The 12,555-nt window shown below is 39.3% G+C and overlaps 1 protein-coding gene across 4 annotated transcripts in view; it reads right to left on the bottom strand.

Annotated features, from left to right (window-relative positions):
- The window catches only part of TTC28 (tetratricopeptide repeat domain 28), a 573,809-nt gene that overhangs the window by 392,645 nt on the left and 168,609 nt on the right, over positions 1 to 12,555 (bottom strand). For 2 of the 4 annotated variants that reach the window (XM_059040207.2, XM_067015758.1), the window contains exon 1: positions 9,145 to 9,938. The exons of the other annotated variants lie outside the window; for them this stretch is intronic. In XM_059040207.2, coding sequence (XP_058896190.1) covers positions 9,145 to 9,171 — 27 coding nt within the window. In that variant the 5' untranslated portion in view covers positions 9,172 to 9,938. Of the gene's footprint in view, positions 1 to 9,144; positions 9,939 to 12,555 lie in introns of those variants that run through there. 4 annotated transcript variants of the gene reach the window in all.

The raw sequence follows: 12,555 nt of genomic DNA, 5'->3' as shown, positions 1-12,555 counted from the left end.
TTTCCTTTCCCATGTTAGGGAAGTTTTTGACTATAATCTCTTAAAATATTTTATCTGGTCCTTTCTCTATCTCTTCTCCTTCTGGGACCCCTATAATGTGAATGTTTTTGCATTTAATGTCTCAGAGGTCTCTTAGGTGTCTTCATTTCTTTTCATTCTTTTTTCTTTATTCTGTTCTGCAGCAGTGAATTCCACCACTCTGTCTTCCAGGTCACTTATCCGTTCTTCTGCCTCAGTTATTCTGCTATTGATTCCTTCTAGTGTAGTTTTCATTTCAGTTACTGTATTGTTCATCACTGTTTGTTTGTTCTTTAATTCTTCTAGGTCTTTGTTAAACATTTCTTGTATCTTCTCGATCATTGCCTCCATTCTTTTTCCGGGGTCCTGGATCATCTTCGCTATCATTATTCTGAATTCTTTTTCCGGAAGGTTGCCTATCTCCACTTCATTTAGTTGTTTTTCTGGGGTTGTATCATGTTCCTTCATCTGGTACATAGCCCTCTGCCTTTTCATCTTGTCTTCCTGTGAATGTGGGTTTTGTTCCACAGGCTGCAGGATTGTAGTTCTTCTTGCTTCTGCTGTCTGCCCTCCAAAATAATTTTTGTTTTAAAAGGTCATTTATTAACCATCTTAAACATCTAAAACATAGCCTAAAACCAGAAAATATTTTTTAAAAACCCTTTAAGTAGTCAAAATAGAAAGTCACAGTTTGTACTCTAAAGTTCATACACTCATAAGAGAAACCCTCATTCATTCAGTCTACTTACTTTCATCTCAGTCACAAGCTAAGGCTCAGTTAGCTGCACTTCTCACCCACCACAGATAGGAAACAAATACATAAAACAGAATTGCAAGAGGTAGGCACATGACAGCAGCATTACTTTGGGCAACATGGTAAGAAAGGTAAAAACCACACAAAGACATCATAAAAGTATTTCTTTTTAAATAAAGTTATTTATTTATTTTTGGCTGCATTGGTTCTTTGTTGCTGCACGCAGGCTTTCTCTAGTTGCAGCGAGCAGGGGTTACTCTTCATAGCAGGTGTGTGGGCTTCTCATTGCAGTGGCTTCTCTTACTGCAGAGCATGGACCCTAGGCACGCAGGCTTCAGTAGCTGTAGCACACGGGCTCAGTAGTTGTGGCTCGCAGGCTCTAGAGCATGGGCTTAGTTGTGGCACATGGGCTTAGTTGCCCCGCGGCATGTGGGATCTTCCCGGACCAGGGATCAAACCCGTGTCCCCTGCACTGGCAGGTGGATTCCTAACCACTGTGCCACCAGGGAAGTCCCAAAAATATTTTTAAAGGCACAAAAAACCAATCTGGGGTCAGTCAGTATAGGAACAAATAATTCTACATTCCTTAAAAGCTCCTATAGTAGTGCTGCATTATGCCAAAGTAGAATAATTCATGTTTGTGATAATGATCCTGAGTAATCAGGAGAAGCTTAGTACCTTCTGTTTAAAAAGACAGAAAATGTGTTATATATTTTAGAAAATTTCACATTAAAAATGGCTGAAATTTAACAAGGGCTGGCAGTTAATGAATTAAGTTTGAGTTAACAAGAAATTCACAAGAACACCACAGATAAATATTAGCATAGTGATTTTCCATAAAAACCATGGTGACTACAGAATATTAAAATTCATAACTAATCCCTCAAACACATTTTAGTCTTAATTTCAATATTTATCACCACCATTCCTAACCCCCCAATACTAACTGAACCAAAGTAAATTTCTAGTTTTGTAAGTAAAAGATGGTGAAACATCAGCAGTTTCATATAGTTCAACCTAATATATTTCCCAAAATTATTAACAATAAAGTAGTTTGCATTTATCTTTTATTTCTCCAGCCCACCCTCTGTTGGAAAAAAACTAATTATTAAGTAATAAAGACCCAAAGTCCACCAAAATGATCATGGGTCCACCATCACTCAAACACTATGACATTTTCTTTCTACTCCTCAAAAACATAATAATCTTATTTATTTATGCCTGAGAATCTCAACTCTGCAAACACGTTTCCAAAAATATCTGACAGATCTGGGCTTACGCATTTCAGCTTTTCACAGATAACCACAGTTTAACATAATCCTGAAAATGAGTGTGTGCATTTCCATTATGTTCATTTATAAATATTTAAAATATAAAATATGCTTAACAATTAACTGTCAGAGCAATGACGTACTGAACCAGATAAATATAATGGACATTCAAAGTTTTTAGTTATATAAAACAAGTTGGCATTCAGTTTGTTTTCAGATTCAAATACTGTATTTTGATTTTCCTTAAAGCAAGGAACGCCTACATTGGACAAGTCAAAATAAGGAATCACTTATCAATTTTAAAATCCTAATTTCTTATCTATTGATAATAAATGTTGTTTTGTCAATATAGGACATAAGTTATCCCAGGATGTACAACAAAGTTTTCTTGAAGGTTTCTTCTTTCTCTACTCCCACTATTACCTTTCTCAGTTCAAGTCTACGTATATTGTGTGTTTAGGAGAGTATATATCCAAACACAATGAGTTCCCGCAATAAGCTCCTGGCTCCCAACTGCACTTTGTCCCTATTCCAAATGGTAACTGCTCTCTAACTCAGAACTACCTCAGAAATCTGTGTTTCCACAAGCCACAGTCTTCCAACTTGATGTAAATCCAAAATATTACCTCCCATAAAGTAAATAGTGCTGGAAATATAAGTGCATTCATGAATGGACATTGGCTTACATAACCAGACGTAAGCTATAGAAATTTCAGTCCTTTGATAGTCCAAACTGAGAGACGCCTACCAGCAGAAAGCTTATGTGCAGCTTTGACAACTGACATCAAGTTTATTTCAGGTACTTTTTCCAGAAATGTTACGTTTATTACACAGAAGGTGTAAGCCAAAGGATATAATTTTATGTTTTTCCTTGATATATGCTAAAAGAATAGAATACTCAAAATAATGAAGACAGAACACTCTAACAGAATAAATAACAAAGTGTGCTGAAAAAGGAATATAGTTAAAGGGCTCAATCATGTGAGAATACGCCTCTTAGCTACAAAAATCTAAAAGGGGGCACTAACAAGAAAGTACAGGACAAAAGCGTCATATATATCCTAAAAATGTCAGTTGAATGATATAATTTTTATAGCTTTCAATAAAACTACATGGTTTTAGCACATCAATAAAAAGCAAAGTCTTAAAGCTGAGACATACACTGTTATTAATGATATAATGAATTCGCTGTGGAAGTTAAAGCTGACAAGGCCGGCTGGGATTTCAGGTTTTCTCTTGCTTCCGCTGTGTTTTCCACAGCATGTCATCACTGTGACTGACCAGCAAAATGAAGGTGGCTGCTGGCACCTTTTCTTGAAGTTGGGCCAATTCATCTCTGTAACCCCTCACAATGGCAATGTTTACTGGCTAGCTCCTGAACAGTAAAGGTGCCAAATCAGATTTCCTCATCATTGACTTCTTTCACTTCGTATCAAGTCTATCAACTATTCCCAGCTTCTCAAATGTCCCTGGAAGTAGTTTTCTGTAGATGACCATTCCCTACCAGTTTTACAAGATCCAAAATATTTCGGGCTGAAGGGAATAAAGATTTACTCCGGTGGTTTACAACCATGGTATTGCTGCACTTGTATCTTGTGATCCAGCTGTGAGATGTATCACAAATAACTGTAACTTTTTCCCCCTTTTTTTCATTTGAGGTAAAGTTCATATAACATAAAATTAACCATTTTGAAGTGTATAATTCAGTTGCATTCAGCACATACACAATGTTGTGCAGCCATCACCTCATAACTGGGACTTTATTTTTAATAGGTAAGGAGTTAAGATTATCCCTTTAATGAATCACCCCGACTCATAGTCAATATGGTGTTCTGAGAGGGTAAGAAAAAGAGATAAACTTGCAAGTTAGGCATTTCCAATAACTGGCAAGTTAGAGAATCTTGCCAGCTGGTTGAAGATCACTGACCATCATATTCCATAAATGCGTTGCATTTTTTCAAATATTCACTCTTTCAGTTCCTACTCTGTGCCTGTGCCCTCAACCTTACACTTATAGAGGCAGTCATACTGACAGTTACAGTACAGAGCTATGACTGTGGCTCATACAAGTATGGTCAAAGTAGGGTGTGGCCAACTATACCCAGCAATTATGTAGAAAGATTCACTAAGGAGGAGAAGACTGAGTAAATTCTTAAGGTATGACCAGTGACAAAAGGAAGCGAGTTAAGAATATAAGAAGACATTCTACGCAAAGGAAGAAGTATGTACAAATGCACAGAAGCCCAGTAAGCTGTGTCCAGCTAGATTACAGGGTACCATCATACTAACAGGAAAAGTGTAGTAAGCACCTTTTATGTACCAGACACTCCTTGTAAGCATTTTACATTATATCTTCAAAGTCACACCAAGAGCTAGGTGGCCACTCGTATTAAATAGATGAGACATCTGAAGTAGAGAAAGGCTGAATAACTTGGCTATGCAGCTACTAAGAGGCTGTACTGGAATTCAAACCCAGGCAGTCTCGCTTCAGAGCCCATCCTCTTCATCACTATACTATATAACCTACACTACATTCTTCTGTTTTCTTCTCCTCTTTAATAAAATTAATCACTTAAGGCAAGATCTTTTATGATGGAAACTAAGTACACCACAGCACACTGAAGGTGAACGAATGACTGGCATGAACAACGAGAGGGCACCACTAAGAACCCCTTGTGGCCCCCACACAAAGAAGGGAAGAGTGGCAAACTGTATTGAGAGTACAGCTTAATTTATTTCTTATTCTTTTAGATTAAAAAATACACAAAAACAGAAGTCCTCATATTTCCCCATAACCCAGTCATTTTCTTGCTCACTCCCTAGCCCAAGGTGTGTTCACCCCACTTTGGAGACATCTACTAGACAATGGAGAGACATGGCAGAGTTTTAAGAAGGTGAATAAATACATGTGTTTCTTTAAACAATTACTCTAGAAGGAATAAGAAGGGAAAATTAGAGGAAAAAAGAGACAAGAAAAAGAAAAATCATTAGGATGCCATTTGCAATAGATCTAGCAAATGATAATGAGGCGCTAAACTATAACAGTGGGGAGTCAGATGTGAAAGATTCAATGACATGCCCAAGGACACAAGTCATGGGAAGTACCAGAACCAAAACCTGTGTCTCTAGATTGCACTGATCTGGGAATGGTATATAGACGGATCTGCAGAAAGACCTTTATCATGAAATTTCTAAGACTTCTCTTTAAAACTTCTTTTGTCCACAATGCTTATTTTTAAGTCTAATTTTATACGATAAACAAACTGTGGTCCAAAATGAATAACATAATAATATCAACTAGCACAGCATTTAGGCAGGTAACTAAGTAATTTAGTATAGCTGTATTAAAATTTGAGACTTAGCTTTCTAATCCAGAAACAAAATGCTTTATCATAGAAAAAGTTCAGGGATTTGAAATACACTCTTTTGTAAAAGCAATAAGCTATTCCGAGACACAAATTTACAGGACACAATCCTTACTAGTGAGCTTTGAAATAAATGAAGCTCTATCAGAGAAGTCATTTAAGAAGCCAGATTCACATTATATTAATGTGACAAGTAGAACAAGATAAATACATCATATGACTCTCAAATGACATAATTAATGTAGCTTATATGACATATTCCTATTAATGATCTTTTATTATGTGTGAACAGTAAAATAACATTAGATAAGGAATGAAAAAATCCAATCAGCAGCAGTTTTCCTGAAGGTTTTGACTGCAGTCTTATTTACACAGTGTTAACACAGTGTCATCTGATACTAATCCTTGGATTTTAAAGAGCAAAAATCACTTCAGAATTGTAAACAAACATGTTCCTATGAGATGAGCATTTTAATTACTATCATTTCTGCAAATACAAGATAAAAATAACGTGCTGCATGATAGCCTATTAACGTGAAAACATGGGAAAGTATATTTTGCCAGGCCAATAAGGTTATGTTAATAAAAGGATCATGACACTGGACCCGGAGCCTGGTAGTGGTGTCTTAACAATGACTGCCACAGAGCCTGTGTGGAAAGTGTAGCTGTCCCTCCCCTGAAGTTGTCTACAAAAGATTAGAAGCGAGTGCTAAAATATTCTGGTTTTCTTTAATAATCCACTACAGTCTAATACCTATGAGTCAACTGAAACATTCTGAACCTTTTTACATTTAAAGATCATACCACCCTAAAAATAAATACAAGTTTTACAAAGCAATAGTTCTTACTTACTTTTACATCAAATAAATATTTACTGAGCAACTATATTATCCCTGGCACCAAAAAAGAGGTGTGAAGCGTGGTTCCTGAACTCAAGGAGCTTGAAGAATAATTGAGAGGCTAAGACTTAAAAAGTTTACTATCAGTAAAGGACAATCAGCCTAAAAGGGCATAGATTCTAAATGTTCCAGGAATTCAGAGGTAGATAAAAATCACTGTTTCTTCAGGAAGGGGAGGGAAGAAGAGCATCTTGGTGGTAGTATCCAGAAATCAGGGAGCAAAGCTATGGCTAACTAAGCTCCTCACTGGTCCTGAGTGGGGAACATGATTAATCGTGTTCTGGTGGTTTCTTTGTGAAAAAGGTAGCAGACCCTAATTGAATACTCCAGAGCCCACAGCTTGAATTTTAGTATTTAGTTAAACCCAGCAAACAAGGAGAGGTAAGAAGAGTAAAGAACTCCCCTTCAATCATGTACCCCAGCTGCATGCTCAGTTAGAAACAAAGAAACCTAGAACCTATGGTCATTCTCTTATAGTGAGCCCAGAATTTACAAAAGCCAGCACTGGTAGTGGCTGACAGGGCACCATGATAGCAAGTTACCATCAATCCTAGCCATGAAGCCCAGCTATAGCAAATGCTGCTTGGGGCAGCATTCTACGGATGATCTTCTTAGCTTTGTTAAAATCACATCAATGTAGTATCACTTTTCATCTGTGGTGTAAATGGTTTTTATGAAACAGTTTGACAAAACACATGGCATGTGACTGTACCGCTACAAATGTGTTAGCAGACCCAGCCAGAAACCACAGCAATGATCTGATCATGTGAGTATTCTTGCAAGAGTAAAAAAATAAACCTAATCTTTGTAAAGACTTATTGGTACCCTACAGGAGTTGAATATTCTTCCAAGGAAGCTTCCGTTTCCTATGTAGAAGAAGGAAGAATTGTTCTCAAGCCACCACCAAATAATCACACAGTACTTAATGGCTCAGCTTAATTTTTAATCTTCTATGAACTTTGCAGAATTATATCTGGTAACATGATGATTTGGGATTATGAATGCAGTGAATAAACACAACCTTCTGGTATAGCAATTTAAGCATCACAGAGTGAGTAAATACTGCAGAGTGAATCCTAACACTTGAAACAGAATCTTCCGGAGTCCAGAAATCCACCTGACTGCCAAGAATAATACTTCCGTGGTTCAAGCAATACCAGTACCCAGAGGGGTTTCCACAGACATAACCACATGAGTTACTGCATATTGGGTAAAATAGAAAAAACAGACATTTACAAATGAATACTTTGCAGACATCTTAAAAGTACTCATAAATATGCAGTTTACAAATATAGAAGAAATTGGGGGGAGGGCTCCAGGAATACACAGAATATGTTTAAATTTCTTAATTATATGGTTTCTTCTATGGGTTTTCCTCATCCTAACTCTGATTTTTATGGGTGGTGGGGGGAGATGCATGGATCTCTTAACTAAAACACATGAAACCAATATCACTGAAAGAAGCTCTATGAGAACTAGTATATGAGAGATTCTGACTTCAGAATGCGGCAGAAATGACTTCGTTTCAGATAGCAAATTAGATATCAAAGAAAACCTTTCAATACACCAGGCTGTACTGAAGCAGGGTTTGTTAGATTTTCTAGCAATAAAACAAATGCACAATATCTTCTCATGCATTTCACACATGATTTCTATTTCAGCTCTGATGTAAAACATGGTATCACACATCATGCCACAAAGAAAGAGTCAGTTTAGCTAGTTCAAGTAAAACACCAGGCAGCTGCTAACAGAGACAGGTCATGGCTGGGGAGAGGCACAGCACGTTCAGTTCGCTGTTTTCCTTCAAAAGAATGTCAATAAAAAACACGGCCAAATGAGGTATTTGAAGTGGGGGAATAAGTCCTGCTATGCAGTGAACCACTGGGTTCACCTAACAGCGCCAGTCAGACAAGTTAGCAAAAGGGAGCCCTAGCCAAAGGTACAGCCGCCAACAACTTGAAGAAAGCTGTCTTTCTCCCTGAACGTCCTGGGGTAGCGACCAGTCTCACATTTAGAAACGTTATTTCTGGGACCAATAGCAATTTATTTTGATAGAACCACTGGATTTTTTTTTCTTGAGTTCTCAACAAAGGAGCCATATTAGGAAATAATCTCGCAAAAAGCAAAGTGCCCCCTCCCCCTCTTCCCCACGATCGATGCACACACGCCCGTGCACGCTGCCACGCACAGACACACACCCGTGACAATGGCCGGCGCGTGCACTCGCGCGGGCCCACGCAGCCTCCCGGGAGCCCCGCGGGCAGAAGGCCCGGCCGGCCCGGCCCCAGGAGCTCAGGCTGGAGGCCCCGCGGCCCCCGCTGCCCAGGAACCAGCTGCTGGGCGGTTGTACTAGGGATGCTCGCCCCCCAGCGGGGCCCTGGGGAAGCGGCTGCCAGCGGCTCAGAGCCTATTAACCCCTTGGGGAAGTAGGTGCTACAACACCCACCTGCGGGGACACTGGAATGTGTCGGGAATACAACCCCAAATGGCTCCCCGTAGACGAGGCGCCACCGAGTCCTTAGACCCTGGCAGCTCTTGGCTGGCTCCTGCAAAGCTAATCGTGTGGCTGGCTCCACCGGGCTTCTAAGGCAAAGGGATGTTTCTGAGCTGTCACCCCTGAAGAGTCTGGGCATACCAAGAAGGAAAAACTTAAGAGGGCAATGGACGTAGATCAGACTTGGTAACCCGTCCCTAAGGGACTGGTGTAAGTCCCTTAGCTATTGGACCTGCCCGTCCAGCAAACTACGGAAGGAGTGGAGGGACCCGAGGGCAACCGCCCCCTGTCACCCCTCCCTGGGTCGGGCATCAGGGCCCCGTCCCCACTCCGGGACACTTACCTTCTTCCGGGGCTGCCATTTCATCATATTTGTACAGCCGATACGTGGAACATCAAGATGCTGGCTGGGGGCTGGGGACAGATGCAGGGCAGCGGCGACTGCAAGTCATGCTGCCTCCCTCCCACCCCCTAATTCTTTCCCATATTCACTGCGAAGGGAAAGAGCCCAGGAGAGTCCAAGTCTTTTCGCCTTCAGTTCAATGAAAAGTATCCCCAAACCACGAACACACTTCCCACGGGGCTAGGAAGTCCCAGCGGCAACCAGCGTACTCTTGCCAGAGCGGAGCATTTTCCCCTCAGGCCAGCGCCAGCAAAAAGAGCCTGCGGCAGGGGGTCTCCAAGCCGGCTGCAAAGACCCTCCCTCAGAGAAGAGAGGGAGAACGCAAGCTGCTGCACAAACCCAGCCGGGCTCCTGCCATCCAAACCCCTTTTGGCGAATTCTCCTCTTCTCAAAAAAAGATTAGACAAGCAATCAAACCCTCACGCGCAGCCTGGAGCAATTCCCAAAATTCTGGGTGTATTTCTCGTTTGTAAAATTTAGCAAAGAAAATTCCAAAGATCTGTAATCAGAGCTTCTTTACGCTGTTTTCTCTTCTTTCTTGGATAGCTTGGGGAAAGGATCTGCCCTTCCCGAAATGCCTACCTTCCCTGAACACTGTAAATAGGAAAACTTGGTTTGTGTGTTTAGATTTTTTTTTTTTTAATTCCCAAGAACCTTAGTGGGGAAAGGCTGGAAGGAAATCCTGCAAGAACCCAACTCCACAGCTCAGTCTGCACTAATGACTTCCTTCCCTTCAGTGTGAGCACAGCCTGCCCAGCTCCAGCCACACAGAGCAAATGGTTTCTGGGTCTTAGTGCCACGACATCCGTTCCAAAGCAAAAAGTAAGCCCACAGTTTCAGAGGCACCTAACAGCTCCCAAGGAATCAGAGCCAGAATAGACCTACGGAATCAGGAAACCATTTCAAAAGATCTAGATTTGTGAGTTATATCGAGAGAAAAAAGGAACAGAAAAGGTTTCTAGACCAAAAAGCTATATAATCTAAAAGTGTGACTTGAAGGAAAAAGATTTAAGATATATCTGACAAAATAAAAATTTTAATCAAGAAAGGACTCTGCTTCTCTAAATTTAGCACTAATTTTATTATTATAAAAAATATTGCTATCAAGATTGAGTTTCATTCAGCTTCTATAAAATGATTCCATCCTATTTAAGGAGACACAACTCCAAATACAAAATACAATGTAATTCTATTATTTGTCATCCAACATGTCTAGAAATTCTTCTCTCACCATGAGGCTACTTTGATAGCTGGGAATTAATGGGTAGTGTAAACAACTAGAATACTAACTGATGAACATAATAATAGCAACTGATGTACCATCACTTCATTGTTTCAACAATATTTAACTTATTAGTGTCAGAGTTCTATAATGCATTGGCAGAACTGGCTGATGTGGATGATTATAAGCAGATTGGACACTAACTATATCAGATATATTGTAAATGTCATTAAAATACCCAAAACAGTTAACTAAAACAAATTACTTTTGAGAATTTTTTCTAAGCCTAAGAGTCTGAAATTCAATGGTGAAATCATTGTCTTTTAAAAAATAATAATATTAACAAGTATAGTTAAGCCATGATATGCATCATAGCTGCATACCAACCTTACCTCTCTGCTCAATAAAACTATTAAGTGCCTATGATTTAAGCACCTATTATTTGCCAGCCCCTGTTCCAGATGCTAGAAGTATGAGTAAGAGGCTATCCCTGCTCTTGAAATTACATACCGCAGGCAGCAGTCACAAATAGCACCAATACTCTGTATATGTCCTAACATATCCAAATCATTCTGCACAGCTTAACTTGGATATCCTACTACCATGGAAGTTCAATAAATTCCAAACTAATCAATCTACCCCCAAATCAGTTTCTCTTCCCAGCTTTCCTATATCTGTCCATAGCACTGTTATTCTTCCAGGATCACAAACTAAAACCTTAATTAACATCATTCCTATGTCTAATCTATCACGAAGTCCTTTCACTTCTTTCTTAGACATTGCTTTCAAATTCTTACTGCTGATATCTGAGGCTGGAGCCTCACAAAACAAACATATATTAAGTCCCAACTAGGTGCAAAACATCATGTAGGATAGAAAGGTATAAAACTAAGTCCCTACGCTAGAGGAAGTTACAAAGAAGTTACGACAGAGCTGAAGACCTATAAGAGGACTATCAGACATTGCATTGGTCAGTTAAACAAATGAATTACGTGGTAAGTAGCATTCCAAGAGATAGAAGGAGAAACCACTGTAAACAGGGATGGTCAAGGAAGGTGTCACAAAGGAATATGAAGTAGAAATTCAGAGGAGATACAACTCATTCTAGAGACAAAAGCCAAGTTCCTTACCACAGGCAGTAACGTTCTTCAGGATCTGGACCTGTCTACCTCTCAGAACTCATCTCTTACCCCTCTTCCACTCCCTTTCTCAGCCCCTGCCATATGGCCACCTCACTGTCCCTTGAATATATCAAGCATATATGTGTTGCACCCTCTGCTTGAATCACCCTTCCTCCAGATACCCTCTTGATCCCTCCCTTAGTTCCTTCAGTTCAAATATCATATTAGAAAGGCTGTCTCTCATCATTCCTTCTAAAATAATAGCATTAGCAGAAACTAACACACCATTGTAAAAGTTATACTCCAATAAAGATGTTAAAAATAAATTAATTAAATAAAATAAAATAATAGCACTATGACTGTTACCTTCTATCTTCCTTACCCTGCTACATTTACTTCATAGCCTTTATGACATATATTTTATTTAATGTCTTATATCCGCAAGAATATAAATTCCAAGGGAGCAGAGACTTTACTCTGTATAATATCAACACCCAGTGAACAGTGCCTGATACAATAAGCAATCAATAAATATTTGTTGAATGAAATAATGAAAGAAAAAGAAAAGGGAGAATAGTGTGAGCAAAGGAGGGAAGCCTATACAAGATGTATTCAAGATACAAAATATATTGACCTGCCTAAAATATAAGGCTTAAGAATGAGAATGTTAGAGGCAGAAACTCTGTCTTGTTCAACTATGTAATCCTCAGTGCCCAGCACAGCGCCTGGCATAGCAGACGTGCTCAATATTTATGGGATAAAAGAATGAAGGGAAGATAGAGATTGAATGATGAATGAAGGAAATTCCATTCCATTTCATATAAAGTAAAAGATACTTTGGCAAGGTATGTTGGAACCAAATGGTAGGGAACACTGTAAGGCAAAGAAATTTGGACTTTATCCTGTAGGATGCAGGGCATTAAAGGTATTAACAGAAGTCAAGAGGCATGACTGAAGCAGCATTTTTAAGCAATCTAATATAATAAAATATTAACCATGATTCTACGA

This window comes from Kogia breviceps, chromosome 15 (assembly GCF_026419965.1).
Source record: "Kogia breviceps isolate mKogBre1 chromosome 15, mKogBre1 haplotype 1, whole genome shotgun sequence".
Taxonomy (NCBI): Eukaryota; Metazoa; Chordata; class Mammalia; order Artiodactyla; family Physeteridae; genus Kogia; species Kogia breviceps.
The sequence above is the reverse complement of the archived record's forward strand: the minus strand, read 5'-3'. Positions and strand labels throughout refer to the sequence as shown.